General features: G+C 46.3%; 1 protein-coding gene across 2 annotated transcripts in view; it reads left to right on the top strand.

Moving 5' to 3' along the window:
• TTC28 (tetratricopeptide repeat domain 28) overlaps positions 1-23,920 on the top strand; it is a 510,505-nt gene that overhangs the window by 316,665 nt on the left and 169,920 nt on the right. For both annotated transcript variants that reach the window (XM_073313673.1, XM_073313672.1), the window contains exons 4-5: positions 6,905-7,177; positions 10,270-10,400. In XM_073313673.1, coding sequence (XP_073169774.1) covers positions 6,905-7,177; positions 10,270-10,400 — 404 coding nt within the window. The remainder of the gene's footprint in view (positions 1-6,904; positions 7,178-10,269; positions 10,401-23,920) is intronic.

The following is a 23,920-nucleotide window of genomic DNA, read 5'->3' as shown; positions in this document are numbered from 1 at the left end:
AATGTTTCACAAGTATTCGTAGTACAACTGCAGCAGATCACAGCCTTCCTGAAACTGTTTCAGTGCAAGGGCAGACTGGAAACGCAGGCTTTGCCGCAGCACTGGCTCTGTTGACCCTCCCAGTGTGATCCCACAATACCGTGGTGCCTGTGTGCCCCTTGAGCTCTACAAGAGTTCTGGCACTTAGGTAAACAGCTTTTTGAAATCCAAGGCTTGTGGTAGCCAGCAGGGCTCCGCAGAAGCTTTTGTTTATTTTTCACGTCTCTCAGAACAAAAAGCCCCAGAAGAGGCAGATGACCAGGCTGCTAATTCACTTTTGTCCTTGACAAGTATGGAAATGGCTTGGCGCATGTGATGCTTTCAGCGCCCGTGGTGTCTTGCCTCCCCTGTATATAACATCTCCACTTCCAGGGGTGGGGATTTCACTCTCTTGAAGGGGAACTCCCTCACTGAACTGTTTCTAATCAGTTTTGTCGCAAGCACTTTGCTCGAGTGGTCTAATGCCATTTCCCAGTGGGGAGCATGGAGCGGATCAGCTCTGACTCTCAGCAGACGCTACTGGGAGCTTTGGAACTTAGGGCCAACCAGAGCTGAAATATGAAAAGAATATTGCAGTTTCCCTTTCACAGTGTTTTCTTATAGTTTTCCAAAATGAATTAATTTGGAGTTTTTTCTATGTAGCAAATACCTTATGAGGATAATTTCACCTATGCCATCCTGTGGTGTTGCTGCTGCCTAAAATATTGCCAAAATATGACATCAGGTTCATCCTTCTTGCTTTGTAGTAATTTGTTTTGATAGGTGAGACAATCTGCTGCATGCCTCGGTATTATCCATGAGCTCCTTCTGTCCGTATGGTGATATCGTGGTGGGAGTCTGCTATAGACCACCAGACCAGGGGGATGAGGTGGACGAGCCTTTCTTCCGGCAACTCACAGAAGTTACTAGATCGCAGGCCCTAGTTCTCATGGGAGACTTCAGTCACCCTGATATCTCCTGGGAGAGCAATACAGTGGTGCACAGACAATCCAGGAAGTTTTTGGAAAATGTAGGGGACAATTTCCTGGTGCAAGTGCTGGAGGAACCAACTAGGGGCAGAGCTCTTCTTGACCTGCTGCTCACAAACCGGGAAGAATTAGCAGGGGAAGCAAAAGTGGATGGGAACCTGGGAGGCAGTTACTATGAGATGGTCGAGTTCAGGATCCTGACACAGGGAAGAAAGGAGAGCAGCAGAATGCGGACCCTGGACTTCAGAAAAGCAGACTTGGACTCCCTCAGGGAACTGATGGGCAAGATCCCCTGGGAGAATAACATGAGGGGGAAAGGAGTCCAGGAGAGCTGGCTGTATTTTAAAGAATCCCTACTGAGGTTACAGGTACAAACCATCCCGATGTGTAGAAAGAATAGTAATTATGGCAGGCGACCAGCTTGGCTTAATAGTGAAATCCTTGCTGATCTTGAACACAAAAAAGAAGCTTACAAGAAGTGGAAGATTGGACAAATGACCAGGAAAGACTATAAAAATATTGCTCGGGGATGCAGGAGTGAAATCAGGAAGGCCAAATCACACCTGGAGTTGCAGCTAGCAAGAGATGTTAAGAGTAACAAGAAGGGTTTCTTCAGGTATGTTAGCAACAAGAAGAAAGTCAAGGAAAGTGTGGGCCCCTTACTGAATGAGGGAGGCAACCTAGTGACAGAGGATGTGGAAAAAGCTAATGTACTCAATGCTTTTTTTGCCTCTATCTTCACGAACAAGGTCAGCTCCCAGACTGCTGCACTGGGCAGCACAGCATGGGGAGGAGGTGACCAGCCCTCTGTGGAGAAAGAAGTGGTTCAGGACTATTTAGAAAAGCTGGACGATCACAAGTCCATGGGGCCGGATGCGCTGCATCTGAGAGTGCTAAAGGAGTTGGCGGATGTGATTGCAGAGCCATTGGACATTATCTTTGAAAACGCATGGCGATTGTGGGAAGTCCCGGACGACTGGAAAAAGGCTAATGTAGTGCCCATCTTTAAAAAAGAGAAGAAGGAGGATCCTGGGAACTACAGGCCAGTCAGCCTCACCTCAGTCCCTGGAAAAATCATGGAGCAGGTCCTCAAGGAATCAATTCTGAAGCACGTAGAGGAGAGGAAAGTGATCAGGAACAGTCAGCATGGATTCACCAAGGGCAAGTCATGCCTGACTAATCTAATTGCCTTCTATGACGAGATAACTGGCTCTGTGGATGAGGGGAAAGCAGTGGACGTGTTGTTCCTTGACTTTAGCAAAGCTTTTGACACGGTCTCTCACAATATTCTTGCCAGCAAATTAAAATAGCATGGGCTGGATGAATGGACTATAAGGTGGATAGAAAGCTGGCTAGATCGTCAGGCTCAACGGGTAGTGATCAATGGCTCCATGTCTAGTTGGCAGCCGGTATCGAGTGGAGTCCCCCAAGGGTCGGTCCTGGGGCCGGTTTTGTTCAATATCTTCATAAATGATCTGGAGGATGGTGTGGATTGCACCCTCAGCAAGTTTGCAGATGACACTAAAGTGGGAGGAGAGGTAGATACGCTGGAGGGTAGGGATAGGATACAGAGGGCCCTAGACAAATTGGAGGATTGGGCAAAAAGAAATCTGATGAGGTTCAACAAGGACAAGTGCAGAGTCCTGCACTTAGGACAGAAGAATCCCATGCACCGCTACAGACTAGAGACCGAATGGCTCGGCATCAGTTCTGCAGAAAAGGACCTAGGGGTTACTGGGGACGAGAAGCTGGATATGAGTCAACAGTGTGCCCTTGTTGCCAAGAAGGCCAATGGCATTTTGGGGTGTATACGTAGGGGCATTGCCAGCAGATCGAGGGATGTGATCGTTCCCCTCTATTCGACATTGGTGAGGCCTCATCTGGAGTACTGTGTCCAGTTTTGGGCCCCACACTACAAGAAGGATGTGGAAAAATTGGAAAGAGTCCAGCAGAGGGCAACAAAAATTATTAGGGGTCTGGAACACATGATTTATGAGGAGAGGCTGAGGGAACTGGGATTGTTTAGTCTGCAGAAGAGAAAAATGAGGGGGGATTTGATAGCTGCTTTCAACTACCTGAAAGGGGGTTCCAAAGAGGATGGATCTAGAGTGTTCTCAGTGGTAGCATATGACAGAATGAGGAGTAATGGTCTCAAGTTGCAGTGGGGAAGGTTTAGGTTGGATATTAGGAAAATCTTTTTCACTCGGAGGGTGGTGAAACACTGGAATGCGTTACCTAGGGAGGTGGTAGAATCTCCTTCCTGAGATATTTTTAAGGTCAGGCTTGACAAAGCCTTGGCTGGGATGATTCAGTTGGGGATCGGTCCTGCTTTGAGCAGGGGGTTGGACTAAATGACCTCCTGAGGTCCCTTCAAACTCTGATATTCTATGATTCTCTCACCAGGCTGCAGTGCCTATACATGCCTCAGAGTTAGGAGACTCTACAGTTCTTCATCATTTGGTAGCTCTTTTGTGAACTGCCTCCAACCTGTAAATATCATTGTGGTGTTGAAGTGCCTGGAAAGGAGCACATACCATATTCTAGGAGCAATCACACTGCAGAGAGACTATCCCCTCCCTGCCCCAGGACGTGATTCTTCTGTGTCAGCAGCCCAAAGCTGCGACGGCCTTTCTTGCTGTCTTATTGTATTGCAATTTCATGTCTTTGTTGCTGTCCAGTCTGATCTCTAGGTCTCTCAGCATTACTGCTCTCCCTGTGTCTCCCTTCCACTGACTATTTTTGCCTCATTAGTATTAATTATTGTAATGCTAATGTTCAGAAGCCCCACTCAGGATGTGACCCCATTTGTGCTGGGCACGGTACAGATACATACCAGAGTATGGTCCCTATCCCACAGAGTTTACCTTTGAGAGAGACAAATAACCACAGTGGGTTGGTGGAGAGGGAAATAAATACCGGTAGACCTGCAGAGAGACACCTCTATTTTTGTCATTGTTCCTGTGGTAATAAATAACCAAAGTGCCGATTACCCCAAGATTAGAGAAGATTAGTCTTCTCTTCTGCAGACTAAACAATCCCAGTTCCCTCAGCCTCTACTCATAAGTCATGTGTTCTAGACCCCTAATCATTTTTGTTGCCCTTCGCTGGACTCTCTCCAATTTATCCACATCCTTCTTGTAGTGTGGGGCCCAAAACTGGACACAGTACTCCAGATGAGGCCTCACCAATGTCGAATAGATGGGGGAAGATCACGTCCCTTGATCTGCTCGCTATGCCCCTACTTATACATCCCAAAATGCCATTGGCCTTCTTGGCAACAAGGGCACACTGTTGACTCATATCCAGCTTCTCGTCTACTGTCACCCCTAGGTCCTTTTCTGCAGAACTGCTGCCTAGCCATTCGGTCCCTAGTCTGTAGCTGTGCATTGGGTTCTTCCGTCCTAAGTGCAGGACCCTGCACTTATCCTTATTGAACCTCATCAGATTTCTTTTGACCCAATCCTCCAATTTGTCCAGGTCCCTCTGTATCCTATCCCTGCCCTCCAGGGTATCTTCCACTCCTCCCAGTTTAGTATCATCCGCAAATTTGCTGAGAGTGCAATCCACACCATCCTCCAGATCATTTATGAAGATATTGAACAAAACCAAACCCTGGGGCACTCCACTTGACACCGGCTGCCAACTAGACATGGAGCCATTGATCACTACCTGTTGAGCCCGACAATCTAGCCAACTTTCTACCCACCTTATAGTGCATTCATCCAGCCCATACTTCTTTAACTTTAAGATCCTTTCTGTATCCTTCTGGACATGTCCCTCAAACTTCGTACAATGCCTTTATTATTATTTATTGGTTATATTCCTCCAGCAGTTGTTCAGTCCATGTAAACCGACTTATATATAAGCTGCTTTGAGCTAGTTTTTCAGATAAGATCTTGTGACCTGGGATATCCACAGAGGTAACATTTACTTCACTCCCTTCATCCACTCTGATAATTTGGTCACCGAAAGGCGATGTAGTTTGGGTGACATAATGTGTTCTTGTAACTCCACAGCACTGTATATTGGTCATGGTGCTGTTACCCCTACAGAGTTACAGTTTTCTCCTTTCATAGGTAATTCCATTATTGTACGATAAATGGGAGTTACAGTCAGACTTACAGGGATAGTAATTGCTAGGATTTCTTTCCTTCAGAGTTCAGAGAAGAGCAACAAAGAGCAAAGGAGCTGGAAGCATTGAGTGACTTCTGAGGAAAGATTAAAAGTTAAATCTCTTTAGCTTGGCTCACTACGGGGGATGTGGAGCTTAAGTTTGCAGTACAGATCGCTGAGGCCAAACCTCTCCTCCTACAATAATACCATTCTCCTCCCTCAGTGGGTGGCACACCTTGGACAGGTGATCTCTGCTGGGAAAGCCCTGGTTCCAGCACTGCCTTCACAGTGTAATGGTTCTGTCTGCATAGTGCTTCATGGCAACTTTCCACCACAGACCCAGGACAGGCTATGCTGTTCCCCCATCTGATTGTAGTGTTAGATTACACGTGGAACAGCTCACGTGACATGCTCACTCTTAGCTCTTTTTTCCAGGAGCAGTCTTCACTTCCTTTTCTATTGTCTTTCCTCCCTGAACCCCTACCCCACATGGTGTGTTACATTTTCTAATTAAAGCCAAGTCTACACTACAGACCTATATCGGTATAACTACGTCGCTCAGGGTTGTGAAAAATCCACACCCCTGAGCAACGCAGTTATACCGATCTAACCCCCCCGTGCAGACAGTGCTGTGTCGACGGGGGAAGCGTCTCCTGCCATGGCGGACAGCGCTGCATTGGTAGGGAGGTGGATTCACTACGCTGACAGGAGATATTCTCCTGTTGGCATTGTAGCATCTTCACATGCACGCGAAGACAAGCCCTCGAACTGTAAACTCCTGATGGCAGGGTCTGTCTTTGTACTTGTTTGTACAGTGCCTTGCACATCAACAGCACTGTATAAACAACAGTTAATCTGTATATGCTTATGGCTTCCTCTGCATCATCTGCCACTGTCCACTGTCAGAGACAGGATCCTGTATTAAACAGCAACTGCAGTACCAGAAGAGATCATCATCTTCTGGCTGTATTTAATCCCATCCCTGACCGGAATGTCACTCGTAATATACAACATAGACAGCCTGTTCCTCTGCTCAGAGGGCTGTTAAAATGCTCTCTACTTGCTGTACATACAGTTAATAATTGTAGGCAGAAATAATGAAAGTAGGGCACAAATGGCTTTCTCAGGTTGCCATAGTTATGTTGATTCAGGCGAGAGCAGCCTTGTCAAGAAGTGCAACCATCCTAATTTTTAAAAATTACATTTTAACACTGTATCGTTGCCTAGAGAAGAGAGCTGCAGATTTTAAACCCCAGCCTTATTATTGTCCTTTAAGGGACAGGATTCATGTGACTAATAAAACACATGTTTTATTAATTTTATTTTAATTAATTTTATTAATATGGCAGGATTCATGTGACTAATAAAACAATTCGTTATAACTGCACTCCAGCTGCAGTGGCTAGCCTAGGTCCAGTTTGGTCACTCAGCATAGCACCTATAGTCCAGGGGAACCCTGGTACTCCTTGTTCTTGTGGCCAGTTAAGCCAACCTGAATGGGTTCCTTGTTGCTGAGTGGCTGCTTTCCCTTTTCAGTGGGTTTCTCCCAGTTAATTTTTTCCTTCTATCTTGCTCTTGAGTGTCACAAAGTGCAGGACTGTGACACCCAAATAGCTGATATTTCTCGTTGTGCCATTGAATACATGTTACAAAATAGCCGCATGTTACAAAATTTGCATGTGTCACTTTGTCTTTCACCTCTCATGGGTGTTAATGGACTGACTTCAGGATGCTTGTGTACCTTTGGCATGTGGAGTAATTCTGCCTTCCCTTCCTTATTTTAGAGTCACTCGAGCCAACCTATCAGCAACTTCAGAAGATGAAGCTGGACAAGAGCCCCTTTGTGGTGGTATCAGTGGTTGGCCAGGAGCTCCTGACTGCAGGCCACCATGGTGCTTCTGTGGTTGTATTAGAAGCTGCCCTGAAGATCGGCACTTGCAGCTTGAAGCTGAGGGGATCAGTGTTCTCTGCTCTGAGCAGTGCTTACTGGTCTCTTGGGAACACAGAGAAAAGCACAGGATACATGCAGCAGGACTTGGATGTAGCCAAGACATTAGGTAGAGATCTCATTTTCACTCATTCAATCTCTGGTTTAGTGCTGAATTGTTATAAATGGAGCAAATTAACAGGAATGGCAGTGGGATGAATCGTTAGTGCTGAAGCTGCTGAGCCACACAAACAACGTTCTTATTTGCAACAGAATGTGTGAGTTGGGTCGGGTAACCAGACAGCAAATGTGAAAAATCGGGATGGGGTGGGGGGGTCATAGGAGCCTATATAGGAAAAAGACCCAAAAATGGGGACTGTCCCTATAAAATCAGGACATCTGGTCGCTCTAGTTATGGGGATCCTGGGTATGTGCTAAAGGGACATTCAAGGGATTTCTTTGTGGCATCGTGTGTCTGTGAACTGGCTTTTCAAGTGAGGGGTGTGCTCAAATAATCTGAACTACTAAGGGCTTGTCTACAGTACAAATGCTTTGGTGCCATAGTTAAACCAGTCTAGCTATGCTGGCAGTGTGCCCTAGTGGAGACACGGCTTATACTGACAAAAGTTCTGCTTTGGCATAATTAAACCACATCCCCACAAAGGATGTGTCATGGCAGCAGGACTATCTTGCTGGTATAACTGGGTCTGCACCAGTGTTCCCTCTAAGCTGTGCAGCCGCACAAGAGTCACTCAAGTAGAGCTGCACACATTCGGCGACTTGTGTTTAGGTGCCCCCCCCCCCCCCCCCCCGCTGCTCCACGGCCGTGCTGCTCCTGCCCTCTGCCTTGGAGCCCATGGCCAGCTGCTCCCGGGACTCTCCTGCTTGCTGTGTGTGTGGGGGGGGGCGGGAAGGAGGAGGAAGGGGAAGGGAGGTGCTGATGTCAGGGTATCCCCTTGCCCATGTACCCCATCTCCGAGGAGCAGGGGAGGGGCAGACAGGGCTTGGGAGTTAGTTGGAGCTGCTGGTGGCTGCTGCAGTCTGAACGAGCCTACAGACTGGTGAGTGCCACTCTGCTTAAAGAGACAATGCGTGGTCTCTCATACACTTCTCCAGAAGCCAGCACACACACACATACACACACTGTGTGTGGGTGTCTCTCTCTATCTCTCTCTCACACACACTGTCTCGGTCTCTCTCTCACACACATGCACACACCCGCTCTCTTGCACGGACACACAAACATGCACAGTGTCTTTTTCACACTCCCCTCCCAATAGATACTGGTGGTGGTGGTGGTACTTCCTGCAGTGCACATATATTCTCTGGAATTTTATTCTTTCAAAGTACTGGGTTTTAGTCTTTTGACTGGTCTATGCATTTCATATTTTTATTTCTCTTACTCTTAAATTTAATTGTTTGAGTAGTGAGCCCTAAAATGCCTAACCTGTCCTGGCTGGAGTAATTATCCCTATGGTAACTTTTTAAAAATATACATTCCATCTAGGGTTTTTGTTTCTACTGGTGGCGCACATGCACATTACCTCGATATTGGTGCACATAAAATGAACTCCACACAGGGATGGAAACAATTAGAGGGAACATTGGTCTGCACTGGTATTTTTACTGGCATCGCTGTGTCAGTTAGGGGTGTGGTTTTCTCCCTCATCCCTACCCAACAGACATGCTGGCAAAAGTTTGTAATGTGGACTAGGCCTACGGCACCTCACAGGATTTTGAAATAGTTGTAATAACTCAGGAGAGAGGCTGAGGTATCATTGTGGGCTACTCAATGAAACCACTGCTCACTGTGCAGTGGCAGTCGAAAAAGCAAACAAGATATTAGTGTTCACAGGAATTTGATGGAAAATAACAATTAAAACCATTCTGTAAATCAATGGCATGCCCTCACCTGAAATGGTATGTTTGTTCCTGGTTTTCCTATCTCAAAGGATAAAGCAGAAATAGACAGGGTTCTGAGGTGGGTGACAGAAATGATTAGAGGCCTAAAACAACTGCCATATGGAGAGAAATTGAAAAAACTGGGATTGCTTAGTTAGAGCGCAGGCAAATAAGAAGGGGCATGCGAATTGTGCAGAGCAATAACCAGTGCAGAGGAGGTAGATTGGGCACTGTTATTCACTCTGTCCCATACTAGAAGAAGAGACATGCAGTGAAATTGAAAAGTCACAACTTTAATATTGGTAGAATGAAATGCTACTTAGCACAATGTATATTTAACTGGCCAAGCTCACTGCTACAAGATATCATTCAAGCACAGAGCTTAGCAGAACCCAGAAAAGGAAAGGCTGAGAGCATCCACAGTCACACTGGACAGGATTGAACATCAAATCTTGGCAGGGATAGAATTTCCCTCTTCTGTGGTTTCTTAAAGCTTTCTCTGAAATATCTGACACAGACCCTTGTCAGAGCCAAGAGACTGGTCTGACTGTGAAATCGCCAAGCACTGTCGCACAGTTTGACATGGCTGTTAGTCTCTCCTCCAAAGTGGTTCAGGACTGGTCTAGCGAGCGGCAGAACAGGTTGGGAGGGAGGGACGTTGGCGGAGATGGAGGGGCTGACTGGGAAGATCCCTAGGTAAAGGTTACCGTGCTAGGTGGAATGTACATTACTTAGGAGTGCTGTAGGTCCGGATTGGAGGGCATTGCCTGCAGGGTGTGGGACCACAGGGGTTGGGGGTATCACTGCTGAAGATCAGTGGTTAGAGAAGTTGGGCGAGCTATGTGAGGACTCCAAAATGGAATAGCAGGTGTGCTGCAGGGCAGGACTGGGGGCGTTAGCAGAAGTGTGTGTGTGTGGGGGGTGTTTGCTGAGAAAGCTGGCCCAGTGCTTGTCAGCATTGTGCCTGGACCAAGCCTGTCCAATCCAGCCCAGCATTTTCGTGGACACAGATTTCTCACATCTTCAACAAAAAGTAAACAGGAAAAAAAGAGAGGCTGTTACCAAGGTGTTAAGCCAAAGAGGGGTCTAAGGTGACATCAAAGTGGAGTCTGGGGGTTAATTTGGAGAATTGTCTGCTTCCCTCTTCAAGGACTGGGAAGAGAGGAGAATTCTGGCCGCGTACTGAGTCTGTGGCCAGGTTTGTTCTGAACCTGGCTCTCCCAGTGGAGCATCCTTTGCATGATGTGTTCCACTCTCTTGGCTGGACTCTTTCAAAGACCCTTCGTTAGCTAACTTTTGTTTTGTTTGCATGTGACTCAGGTGACCAGATGGGAGAATGCCGAGCTCATGGGAATCTGGGCTCCGCATTCTTCTCCAAAGGAAATTACCGGGAGGCCCTTACTAACCACAGACATCAGCTGGTGCTCGCCATGAAACTCAAGGACAGAGAGGTAGGAACCTTGCTAAATAGACTGGATTGGGAATTGGCACTGTGTGGCTTTCTGAAGAAGCACGAATGTCCCCCTGAGATCCCAAGAATGCCTGCCCCTTTGACCCTCTGGGAAGTTTGAAGCTATGTAACTTCTTGTCCACCTAACATGTAACAAGACACTTAGTCCTGCCCAGAGTGCAGGGGATGGGACTAGAGACCTCTTGAGTCCCTGCCAGTCCTACGAGTCTATGAATGCTATTATGGAGACAGCATGGTCCAGTGGATAGTGCATAGGCTTGGGCATCAGGAGACTTTGGTTCTATTCCCACCTTGGCCTGTCTCTAACATGCTATTTGACCTTGGGCAAGTCATGTCACCTCTCTCTGCCTCTGTTCCCCTCCCACCCTTTGTCTGTCCTGTCAGTTTAGACTGGAGACTCTGTGGGGCAGAGACTGCTCTTACTATGTGTAGCACAAAGGGCCCTGGCTGTGGGTGGGGCCTCTAGCTGCTACTAATACTATTAATTTGGAGTGCATTAGCATGCACCATGTGCTATGTGCTTTCCATCCATGTAATACAAGACAGTCCCTACCCCAAGGAGCTCCCAGACTTAATAAAACAAGCAACAAGCAAAGAAGGAGGGAGGGAGAGAAAGCATTCAACAGTTATATGTAAATAAGCAAGTATGATTGATTTAGCAATCCGGAAAGTATAAAATGAGATGTGAGCTGCAGTGTTGGTGTTAATGGCTGTTATTTACTTCATTTGAATCTCCTTGGTATTTACCCCACAGCCTCTCAGGTGTTAAACCGGGCCTTCTGCCAGCTCAGAGGAGTGTACTGTATGCAGGCTAAGGGATCTTTGAGGAGTGTATGTCCCGAGAGCTAACCTCTGTGAGTTCACTGTAAGGACAGAGGCATCATTTTAGTGTACTTTCTGGAACAAAAGATTTTGTATCCAATAGTTCAGGAACTTACAGTGAGCGGTTACAGGGGGTAGGATGGGGGGAGTTGAAGGGAGGTTGAGGGTGAGTGGATATGTTTGAAGGCAAATTGTAGGTGAGGGGACATGAGTGTGTGAGTGATTGTGTTTGAGGTCAGATTTGAGTCTGTGTGAGTGGGGGGAAAGGGATGTCTTTGGGGCCAGATATAATTGAGGGTGTAAGAGTGACCTTACCAGTGCTTGGTTGTGAAGCCCCATTTTAGGTGGCTGTCAGGTTTACTGAAGTGTAAGCCGTTAGGAAAGGCACCCTGCAGTGGGTAGTGGAGGAGCTGTGATTGGGGGCAGGGAGCTGCCAGACAATTTCATGATTATTTACCATCTGGAAAATTTCCCCAATCACTTTCTGATTCCCTGTTTCCGTTCACACACGGCTGGGAAGCTGTTACCCATCATCTTTTTATAGCTGTGCTGATTAGGACTCCCTGTGCTTTGTAAGTGGCAATCTACATAGCTGCAACTCTTCCTGGGGTATTTCTCAGCAGCCCCATGGGCTTTGCAGGGCTGACCCCAGAAGCTGATGAAGATGTAAGGTATGAGGAGGACCATGGGCAGATAGTGATACTGATTGTTGGAGGCCGGAAGCAGCTGCCACCTGGATAGCAAGGGGAAGTCTAGGGCGTAGTGTAAATGCTAATGGAGCCACAGGGTGCTAGAGGAGGTTGGGGATGGAAGTCTCTGAAGGTTCCTCTGGTGAGTGAGCTCAGGCTGCCAGCCTAGTAGTGCTGGGCGCCCAAAGCCTACCTGTGCTCCAGGTGTTAGGTAGGCTGCTAAGACAGTCAGCTCGGTGTCATCTGGAGTTACACAGCCAATGGCTGCTATCTAGAAATGTATGCACTGCATTCAGCAGGTACACGGGAGTCTGCCAGGCAGGTTGGATTTCCTGGCCTTTGATGCAGAGCTCATGTGAGGGATCGCAAATCTTGAACCTGGGTTCACGGGTCCCCCAGGCAGTCCTCAGACTGCAGCCACCACCCAGCAGCAAGCAGGGAGTGTGGGCTGGTGGGTCCTAGTTCACCATAGCTGTTGCCCAAAAAGCTCCCAATTGGAGATGTCCAGCCTCTCCAGTTGGCTAAGACTCACCCTTTCAGCCAGAAGGAAGCACAGGATATTATCCAAGCAACTAGGTGATCCCTGGCTTGCTGCTACATTGGACCTTGCCTTCTCGCCTGACTCCTGCCTTGTTCCTGCCCTCCTGCTTTGTTCAGATCCACCCCAAGCTACCGACTCCAGCTTTGAGCGTTTGCTTGGCTCCCAACTCTGTCTCTGGCTCAGACCTCTGGGTCCTGGTGCCTGATTCCTGCTCTGACCACTAGGTCTGACCGCCTCACTCTTGGTCTACTACAGCTCCTTCACTGGGTTTTATGTTCTATTCAGAGACCATGGTGTGAATCTGAGCGAGCTAATGGCTGGTCTTGTAGCTGGCTGAGTGCTGGAAATGGGCCCTTAACACTTCCAGAGCAACGCAGTGATCAGCCCCGACAGACTCACCCCAGGAGCACTGTGAAAACAAAGAAAAGGGTGTAACACAGAAGCAAAGCCCAGACCTTGCTGATTGGTGGAGGAGAGAACTACATCGGATGTCTACACTTCGCAATATTGGGAAAGGGCTCAGGCACCATGTTGAGGGAGGCCATGTCAGAACCTAGAGAGAGAGCTAGAACACAGATTAGCTCATCTGAGAAGTGACCCTGAGTAGCGAGTGCTGAGTGCTCTGTTTCATTAACATTAGACCAGTAATGGAAATAATTCCCAGAAGCTGAGCTGGGTGGGTTTTATTTTGTCTGAAGCTAATGCCCTGGATCCAAGAGCATTTTGTATTGAAACCCTGTGCACTAGAATTCAGGGGAATGAAGCTATTCACAATAGTTTTCAATTTATGACACATCTGGGTACATAATTAACCGTTACTGACAACAAATGGCTACTTGGGTTTGTGAGAAAGCTGAGCCTCTTGGATTTCCTGTAGGATGTAACCACAGGAAATTAATTTGGCGCTTTCTGATGACATCATGTTGACCACAGAGCTTCCTCTGAACACAAAGCTGTTTTTCTTGGCCTCCGTTGCAGACGTTTTTAGAACATGAATATTATTCTAAAGTTGCAATGGTGTTGCTGTGAATTCCACCAGAAGGCAGTTGTGTGTGTGTGTGTGTGTGAGTGACTGTAATGAGGTAATTGTTTAACCTCCAGCTGTACAGCTGGAATTGGCTTAGAAGGTAAAAATGCTCCTTTGTACCAGAGTCCTCTGTCCTCACAGGGAGTATTGACTTCTGAAGCCTCTGTAACAATGAGTGCACCACAGGCTTCTGCTAGATCTAATAGCCCATCAGCCCAGAAAAAAGTTCCAGGGGGCTTTGTATCTGCAAGACCCAGGGCCTCTCTTCTCCCTGTAACATAGGTGTCAGGAAAACTTGTATCAGCTGAGTAGGGACAGATGGGCTTGTGAGGAGGATGAGAGGTTTGTCTCCCTGGTGATGGGAAATGTACAGTAGCTTCTTTATAAAGGAGAGAGAGTTTGTGCAGCTCCTGTTAACTGCAGTGTATATTGCGACCTGTAAAGTGCAGGGCCTCTTCCCCACAAAGAGAATGTGTTAGCAGATGATTCTGCCTTTGGAGGTGGCAGTGTGTGATAGGAGAGGGACAAGCTGGGGTTAATGTGGTTTTCCCAAACAGACTAATGTAAGAGTGTGCATGTGTGTGGGGTTTTGTTTTGTTGGTTTGTTTGTTTTTAAAGGCTTGGCATTAACATGTCTTCACCAGCATGCACCCAAGAGACGTCAGGAGTTAGAATGGACTAGAAACGAACATGACAACAGTAGAACCTCAGACAGACACTGGAGAGAGAGCAGTTGGGGATTAACATGCCTCCAGCATTGCCCCAAGAGATACCAGAGCAGTGAGCAAAGTTGTGTGTTCAGGTGACTGGGATGGAAGCAGCAGCAGGTGACTGGAGTCTCTGTTTCACGAACTCTGTCCTAGTAGGATTCAGATTCCCAGTGTAAATGCAATACATAATGGAAAGTGTGAGGGAGGTGCATGTGGTGTGTAGAACGCAGTACTTTCCATTGCCAGTAATGATACTGTGTCTATAGTAGGTTAAGAATCTATTTGGCTACCTGCAGTTTATTGACCTCATTAGTGTTGTCATAAATATAAAGGGAAGGGTAAACCCCTTTGAAATCCCTCCTGGCCAGGGGAAAGCTCCTCTCACCTGTAAAGGGTTAAGACGCTAAAGGTAACCTCGCTGGCACCTGACCAAAATGACCAATGAGGAGACAAGATACTTTCAAAAGCTGGGAGGAGGGAGAGAAACAAAGGGTCGGTGTCTGTCTGTATGCTGCTCTTGCCAGGGACAGAACAGGAATGGAGTCTTAGAACTTTTAGTAAGTAATCTAGCTAGGTATGTGTTAGATTATGATTTCTTTAAATGGCTGAGAAAAGAATTGTGCTGAATAGAATAACTATTTCTGTCTGTGTATCTTTTTTGTAACTTAAGGTTTTGCCTAGAGGGGTTCTCTATGCTTTTGAATCTAATTACCCTGTAAGATATCTACCATCCTGATTTTACAGGGGGGATTTCTTTATTTCTATTTACTTCTATTTTTTTATTAAAAGTCTTCTTGTAAAAAACTGAATGCTTTTTCATTGTTCTCAGATCCAAGGGTTTGGGTCTGTGGTCACCTATGCAAATTGGTGAGGCTTTTTATCCAACATTTCCCAGGAAAGGGGGGGTGCAAGTGTTGGGAGGATTGTTCATTGTTCTTAAGATCCAAGGGTCTGGGTCTGCAGTCACCTAGGCAAACTGGTGAGGCTTTTTACCAAACCTTGTCCAGGAAGTGGGGTGCAGGGTTTTGGGAAGTATTTTGGGGGGAAAGACGCGTCCAAACAGCTCTTCCCCAGTAACCAGTATTAGTTTGGTGGTGGTAGCGGCCAGTCCAAGGACAATGGGGGGAATATTTTGTACCTTGGGGAAGTTTTGACCTAAGCTGGTAAAGATAAGCTTAGGAGGTTTTTTCATGCAGGTCCCCACATCTGTACCCTAGAGTTCAGAGTGGGGGAGGAACCTTGACAGTGTTCATGAGGAGGGATTATACCTGCAATGACAATTGAGTAGACACCAAGGTAAGAGATGAAATTATTGTATGGCCTTGTGTTACTGCATCATCCCCGGGGGCAGGTGCCTGCCCCACTGGCTTCCCACCCAGGTACACTGGGTGGTCCTGACTGTTGTCTGGAGTTCCCATGCTTCCAGTTGAATAAATAAGCAGATGCCACATTTGTCTTTATGGTGCTCAATCTGAACTTGAGTCCCACTCATGATGAACGGACTTTTTTTAACAACTAGAAATACTCCCCCATATTTGGACATTTACACAGGATGCAACTGTCTGAATTACAATCAGATTATAGGATCAGTCTCTTATTTCTGCTGCAGATGAAAAGGACATGGGTTTTGGAAATGTGATGTTACCAATCTGTCTCCCCCTGTAATTTAAGAGTCTCAATAATTATATCATGATTTATCAAGATCATAAGAAACAATTAGTCTCTCCTGGTCCTGTAGCATGGTTAGGTTTGCCTCTGTCTTTCATTTCTGACCTCCACTTCAGTCTGCCAGCCATACATGCTGTGACTAGAGATCACAGATGAAGCAAGTTTCATCAGAGAGGTTTGGCTCTAACTGGGTGAAGTGAGGTTAGATAAACCTGAAAATTGCTGGCTCTGATTCCGCTGCTGGAGTTGGCCAGCAAGATCAGGTGAAATCAGTTAAGACCCAGGCAGACTGCGAAGAGCTACAAAAGGATCTCTCAAAACTGGGTGACTAGGCAACAAAATGGCAGATGAAACTTAATGTCGATAAATGCAAAGTAATGCACATTGGAAAGCATAATCCCAACTATACATATAAAATGGTGGGGTCTAAATTAGCTGTTACCACTCAAGAAAGAGATCTTGGAATCATTGTGGATAATTCTCTGAAAATATCCACTCAATGTGCAGCGGCAGTCAAAAAAGTTAACAGAATACTGGGAATAATTGAGAAAGGGATAGATAATAGGACAGAAAATATCATGTTGCCTCTATATAAATCCATGGTATGCTCACATCTTGAATACTGTGTGCGCAGATGTGGTCACCCCATCTCAAAAAAGATATATTGGAATTGGAAAAAGTTCAGAATTTTAAGGGCAACAAAAACGATTAAGGGTATGGAATGGCTGCCATATGAGGAGAGATTAATAAATCTGGTACTTTTCAGCTTGGAAAAGAGACTGCTAAGGGGAGATATGATTGAGATCTATAAAATCATGACTGGTGTAGAGAAAGTAGATAAGGAAGTGTTGTTTACTACTTTTCATAACACAAGAACTAGAGGTCACCAAATTAAATTAATAGGCAGCAGGTTTAAAACATAAAAGGAAGTATTTCTTCACACAACGCACAGTCAACCTGTGGAACTCCTTGTCAGAGGATGTTGTGAAGACCAAGACCGTAACAGGGTTAAAAAAAGAACTAGAGAAATTCATGGAGGATAGGTCCATCAGTGGCATCCCTAGCCTCTGTTTGGTGATTACCTGTTCTGTTCATTCCCTCTGGGGCACTTGGCATTGGCCACTGTCAGAAGACAGGATACTGGGCTAGATGGACCTTTGGTCTGATCCAGTAGGGCCATTCTTATGTTCTTATGAAATACTCTTTGTAGGATTTATTGAGAGAATAAAAGTCAGTAAATCAGAAACAGGACAAACACTGTTGACCCTGCCTTGCCTGCTTTGGAATTGTGTTTTTGGGGTTCTGGAATAAAGAATTAGAGGCCTCTGCAGTATACACCCTGCATCAGTTGGATCTTCAAAAAGAAGCACAGTACAGAAAAGTTGGGGTGGGAAAATTAGAGCAGCCAGGATGATCCAGCAGGGCAGTTATTTCTCTCTTCATCGCATTCCAGAGGAAAGATGAACACAGGAGCTGAGCACTGAGACTGCAAAGGAAGAATTACTGAAGCCAAGCTTAAATCCCACTCTGGGTAGAAAGCACATAGCTTGGCCACTTAGCTAGCCAATGTGCAGGATGCTGTGCAGCTTCATTGAATACCAAGCAGCCATGGGAGCCATTTGGGTGTGTTAAAGGTCAGCTGCCCCAGAGCATTGTGTGTGTATGAGTGAGCTAAATTCAGGATAGCACCTTTAGCACTTGTCAGATCTTGACCTGTTTCATTGACCACAGAGATGAAATATGACATCCTGAGATGGTGGGGGGTTGATTTTGGACTTTTTTTGCATTCCCTGGCAAGTTCACAGCCAGCTGGAGGCAGTTAGGGTTTAACTGCCTCTGCCTTGAAAATAGGACAAGCTGTACGTTTCTGGGATCACTAATGGCTGAAGGAAGGAGCTGGTCTCTAAGCCACCCTTCCTGCAGTGAATTTGTTTCCTTGGTGAGTGAACATTCAGTGGTGAGTAGCTACACAAATCCTAGGCTACAGCTTCGCTTTTTTTGTATCATCTCTTGCATTTTCTCTTCTTAAGGCAGAGATACACACACTGACTGTAGACTGTCTTGCTAAGGAAAATAACAAAGCACCCGCCAGCCTGCCCTGCCCTCCAGTGTTTTTATTTGCATAGGTCTAGGAGGGTTACAAACAAGAGTTCCATGCACCAGGCGCTGATAGACAGGGTATATGAGAGGGAGAGAAAGCTTGGTTTTGATCGAGCGGGGAGCTCGGTGCATATATATGTAGGTGTGTATTATTGTAGGCAGTGTTGTTGTAGCTGTGTTCATCCCAGGATATTAGACGGACAAGGTTGGTGAGGTAATATCTATCTATTGGACCAACTTCTGTTGGTGAGAGAGGCATTGTCTACACTGGAACCTGAATGACAAAACTTTTGTTGTTCAGGGGTGTGAAAAAACACACACCCTAAACCCCCCAGATGACAAAAGCTTTGCTGATGAAAAGTGCTGGTGTGAACAGTGCTCCTGTCGACAAAGCTACTGCTGCTCTTCGGGGGTGGAAGCTTTTGTTGGCAGGAAAGCTTTTGTTGGCAGGCACAGCTGTGTCACTAAAGGTGCATAGTGTAGACGTAAACAGAGACAAGCTTTCGAGCTTACACAGAGCTCTTCTTCAGGTCTGGGAAAGGTCTTCTTCGGCTATCCCTCGATGCAAGGATGATGTCTGCCAAGGGGGTTCATTGGTGAGTTTTTAAGTTGCTGAGGAGCCCATTTCTTGCCCTGTAGATTTTCCCACAGAAGTGACAGGTGTAATCTTGAAGGAGACATAATTGTTGGCTGGAGTGTAGTGCCCTTTCTTTCCTCCTTTGTTGCTTCTCTGTCTCATGAGCCTGTTTGTTCTCCTCAAAGTGAGCTTTCGGAGTAGCAGCCGTGTTAGTCTGTATCCGCAAAAAGAAAAGGAGGACGTGTGGCACTTTAGAGACTAAGGTGCCACACGTCCTCCTTTTCTTTTTTCAAAGTGAGCTGTGGCTTGGTGCATGAGAGTTACAGCTAAATACAAAAAGAAAAGGAGTACTTGTGGCACCTTAGAGACGAACCAATTTATTTGAGCATAAGCTTTCATGAGCTACAGCTCAATTGGTTCGTCTCTAAGGTGCCACAAGTACTCCTTTTCTTTTTGCGAATACAGACTAACACAGCTAAATACAATGTCTTCTGCAGTTTCCACAGTATGCATCCGATGAAGTGAGCTGTAGCTCATGAAAGCTTATGCTCAAATAAATTGGTTCGTCTCTAAGGTGCCACAAGTACTCCTTTTCTTTTAGCTAAATACAAGGTGGAACAGATCGTTTAGCATAATTAGTTAACACATAGTTCAAGTTTCAGAGTAACAGCCGTGTTAGTCTGTATTCAAGGGACTATTCAAGGTGATGTGGCCCATTAACACCCTTCCAGTGATAGGAAGACAGGGAAGGGGAGAGGGGGAAAAAGCATCTGGTGGGGATTGTTTTCATCTGCCATAAATCCAACGTCTCTATTTAGTCCATGATTTTTAGTGTCTAGCAAAGTTATGAATTTAAGCTTATATGAAAAATGTTTAAGTTTAAGCTTAAATAAAAGAAGTTGGTCCAGTAAAAGATATTCCCTTACCCACCCACCTTGTCTCTATATTATTATTATTTTATTACATTAAAATTAATAGTATTTTAATTTGACTGTTACACATCACAGAAGTTGTGTGTGTGGGGAGGGGGATAGCCGTACTGTGAGACACTAATGTAGCTCAGGTTTCAGAGTAGCAGCCGTGTTAGTCTGTATCTGCAAAAAGAAAAGGAGGACTTGTGGCACCTTAGAGACTAACAAATTTATTTGAGCATCAGCTTTCGTGAGCTACAGCTCACTTCATCAGATGCATCCAGTGGAAAATACAGTGGGGAGATTTATATACACAGAGAACATGAAACACAGGGCGTTACCATACACACTGTAACGAGAGTGATCAGGTAAGGTGAGCTATTATCAGCAGGAGGGCGGGGGGGACGGGGACGGGACGGACCTTTTGTAGTGATAATCAAGGTGGGCCATTTCCAGCAGTTGACAAGAACGTCTGAGGAACAGTGGGGGGGGTTGGAGGGGGGATAAACACGGGGAAATAGTTTTGCTTTGTGTAATGACACATCCACTCCCAGTCTTTATTCAAGCCTAAGTTAATTGTATCCAGTTTGCAAATTAATTCCAATTCAGCAGTCTCTCTCTGGAGTCTGTTTTTGAAGTTTTTTTGTTGAAGAATTGCCACTTTTAGGTCTGTAATCGAATGACCAAAGAGATTGAAGTGTTCTCCGACTGGTTTTTGAATGTTATAATTCTTGACATCTGATTTGTGTCCATTTATTCTTTTACGTAGAGACTGTCCAGTTTCCCAATGTACATGGCAGAGGGGCATTGCTGGCACATGATGGCATATATCACATTGGTAGATGTGCAGGTGAACGAGCCTCTGATAGTGTGGCTGATGTGATTAGGCCCCATGATGGTGTCCCCTGAATAGATATGTGGACACAGTTGGCAACGGGCTTTGTTGCAAGGATAGGTTCCTGGGTTAATGGCTCTGTTGTGTGGTTGCTGGTGAGTATTTGCTTCAGGTTGGGGGGCTGTCTGTAGGCAAGGACTGGCCTGTCTCCCAAGATCTGTGAGAGTGATGGGTTGTCCTTCAGGATAGGTTGTAGATCCTTGATGATGCGTTGGAGAGGTTTTAGTTGGGGGCTGAAGGTGACGGCTAGTGGCGTTCTGTTATTTTCTTTGTTGGGCCTGTCCTGTAGTAGGTGACTTCTGGGTACTCTTCTGGCTCTGTCATTCTGTTTCTTCACTTCAGCAGGTGGGTACTGTAGTTGTAAGAACGCTTGATAGAGATCTTGTAGGTGTTTATCTCTGTCTGAGGGGTTGGAGCAAATGCGGTTGTATCGTAGAGCTTGGCTGTAGACAATGGATCGTGTGGTGTGGTCTGGATGAAAGCTGGAGGCATATAGGTAAGTATAGCGGTCATCAGGTTTCTGGTATAGGGCGGTGTTTATGTGACCATCTCTTATTAGCACCGTAGTGTCCAGGAAGTGGATCTCTTGTGTGGACTGGTCCAGGCTGAGGTTGATGGTGGGATGGAAATTGTTGAAATCATGGTGGCATTCCTTAAGGGCTTCTTTTCCATGGGTCCAGATGATGAAGATGTCATCAATATAGCGCAAGTAGAGTTGGGGCATTAGGGGACAAGAGCTGAGGAAGCGTTGTTCTAAGTCAGCCATAAAAATGTTGGCATACTGTGGGGCCATGCGGGTACCCACAGCAGTGCCGCTCAGTCTACCTAGTTTATCCAAGAGAAGGTTAAGAGGTGACTTGGCTACAATCTGTAAGAACCTGGGGAGAAGATATCTGAGAGTAGGAGGGTTGTTTCATCTGGCAGACAAAGGGACTAGAAACACCAATAACTGGAAGTTGAAATTAGACAAATGTAGGCTAGAAATAAGAGGTAATTAACCACTAGAACAACTTACCAGGGAAGTGGATTCTAAAGACTGGGGCATCTTTCTAAAAGATCTGCTCTAGCCCAACCGGAAGTTGTGGACTAGCTGCAGGAATCACCTTATGAAATTTGTGGCATGTGCTCCGCAGGAGGTCGGACTAGATGATCATAATGGTCCCTTCTGGCCTAAAAATCCAGGGCAGAAATAATTAAGGGTTAAATATACAGTCATAGCTGAACATATGGGGTTACCTGTGACAGTCATAGCTGAACGTATTTAGCTAATGGAAATATAATTTATTTTCTGGGACCAGCTGCATTGACTGGTGCAGTGTCCCAGGGAGAACTGAAATGGATTTCCATGCCTGAATGGAGATGATTCTGCCTGTTTTTCTAAGGGAGTGATAATATGTGGGAAGGAGCTGAGCCAAGGCAGTCTTGTAACTAAAAGGTTAAACTAATCTTTGGTGTACCTCTGGTGAGGTAAATTTGACCCCAGATCCCCTTTATTCCCTGCTGTCACTGCTTAGGAAAAGGCAGGTGATAGATAAATCTCCTAGGCTGTTTGTTTCCTGGGACAGGTCTACACTTAAAACACTGCATTGGCACAGCTGCAGCGCTCAAGTGAAGACGCTCCTATGCCAGTGGGAGAGATTCTCCTGTCAGCATAGTTAATCCACCTCCATGAGAGGCGGTAGCTGTGTCGTGGTGAGAAGCTCTCTTGCTGACATAGAGCTGTCTACACCAGGGTTAAGCTGGTGTAACTGTCGCTCAGGGCTGTGGATTTTTCACACTCCTGAGCGATGCAGTTACACCAATATAAGTCTGTAGAGCAGACCAGACCTTGATCACTGTAGTTCCTTAGAGAACAGCAGGTGTGCTCATCAAACAGCCCATTGCAAAGGTGCAGATCTCCCTGCTGTTTGCTTTCAGGGGCAAAGGGAAGTAACAATGGTTGCTACTTTCTAAGTCCTTGTCTAGGTTGGGATTTCAGGTGTGATGTTAGCCTGTGTTAATGTGTGCTAATTAGGGCTATATCTTCACTGCTGTAAAAGGTGTGTTTTTGAGTGAGATACTGAACATGCCAGAACCATCTCCCTGTAAATCCTACTACAGGCAGGGCTCTGTAGATTTTACTGCAGGCATGGGCATCAGGTATAATAGGCCAGGGAAGGCCTTCCCTAGCTCAGCCGCCACCAACCCGCTGCCGGACACCTGGGCCGTGCTGCCCCGCCCCTTCCCCAAGGGCCCCACCAACTGCTGCTGCTGCCTGCCATGCCTGGTAAGTCTTCCTCCACTCCAGCCCTCCAGTCTTTGAAGGTCCCTGCTGCTCGTGTCCCTCCTCCTCGGGGTGGGGGAGTGAGGAAAGATGTGGTGAGCCAGCGGCAGGTGGGCGGGGGGCAGGCATGTCTGGCAGGGGAAAGAGGAGTTGAGCGAGCAGGCGGGGGAGGGGGACATCTGGTGGGGGAATGAGGAGGTGAGCAAGCAGGTGGGGGAGCAGGGTGCTTGGGCAGAAGGATATAGTGGGAGGTATAGTGTTGACCTTGCCTAGATACACTGTGGTTAAAAACTTCCAAGCTTTGTCTCCAGTAACGATTTTACAGTGAGATAGCTAATGTACGTTGTTTATCTTGTGTAATCCCCCTGCCTCCCACCCCCACTTTTTTGGCAGTGAAGACATGGACTAACGTATGTAAATTTAGGGTAGATAAAGCACACTGTTTGTCACATGTTAAATTGGTCTAGTTAAAGTCATGAAAGCGCCTAGCCAATATGTGTTCTGGGATTAAGAAGATAAAGACTCAGACCAGTGTAGCTGGTGGAAACAATGGATTCAGCTTTCAAAGCTTCTCCTTCTACCTCTAGCTCATCTGTCCAGGGCCTGGCATTATGGAGGAGAATAGCCAAATACTACATGTTCAGTCAGGTTGTTTGTTAATTTCCCATGTCCTGTGATAGGTAATATGGTTTGAGAAAGGTGACTATAAATCAAGCTGCATACAACCTTGTACTAAGAAAACTGTAGCTGATTGGAGAGGTTTTCATAGAATCATAGAATATCAGGGTTGGAAGGGACCTCAGGAGGTCATCTAGTCCAACCCCCTGCTCAAAGCAGGACCGATACCCAATTAAATCATCCCAGCCAGGGCTTTGTCAAGCCTGACCTTAAAAGCTTCTAAGGAAGGAGATTCCACCACCTCCCTAGGTAACGCATCCCAGTGTTTCACCACCCTCCAAGTGAAAAAGTTTTTCCTAGTATCCAACCTAAATCTCCCCCACTGCAACTTGAGACCATTACTCCTTGTTCTGTCATCTGCTACCACTGAGAACAGTCTAGATCCACCTCTTTGGAACCCCCTTCAGGTAGTTGAAAGCAGCTATCAAATCCCCCCTCACTCTTCTCTTCTGCAGACTAAACAATCCCAGTTCCCTCAGCCTCTACTCATAAGTCATGTGTTCTAGACCCCTAATCATTTTTGTTGCCCTTCGCTGGACTCTCTCCAATTTATCCACATCCTTCTTGTAGTGTGGGGCCCAAAACTGGACACAGTACTCCAGATGAGGCCTCACCAATG

The sequence above is a fragment of the Lepidochelys kempii genome, chromosome 15 (genome assembly GCF_965140265.1).
Source record: "Lepidochelys kempii isolate rLepKem1 chromosome 15, rLepKem1.hap2, whole genome shotgun sequence".
In the NCBI taxonomy this organism is placed as follows: domain Eukaryota; kingdom Metazoa; phylum Chordata; order Testudines; family Cheloniidae; genus Lepidochelys; species Lepidochelys kempii.
This window is presented reverse-complemented; position numbering and strand designations above follow the sequence as displayed.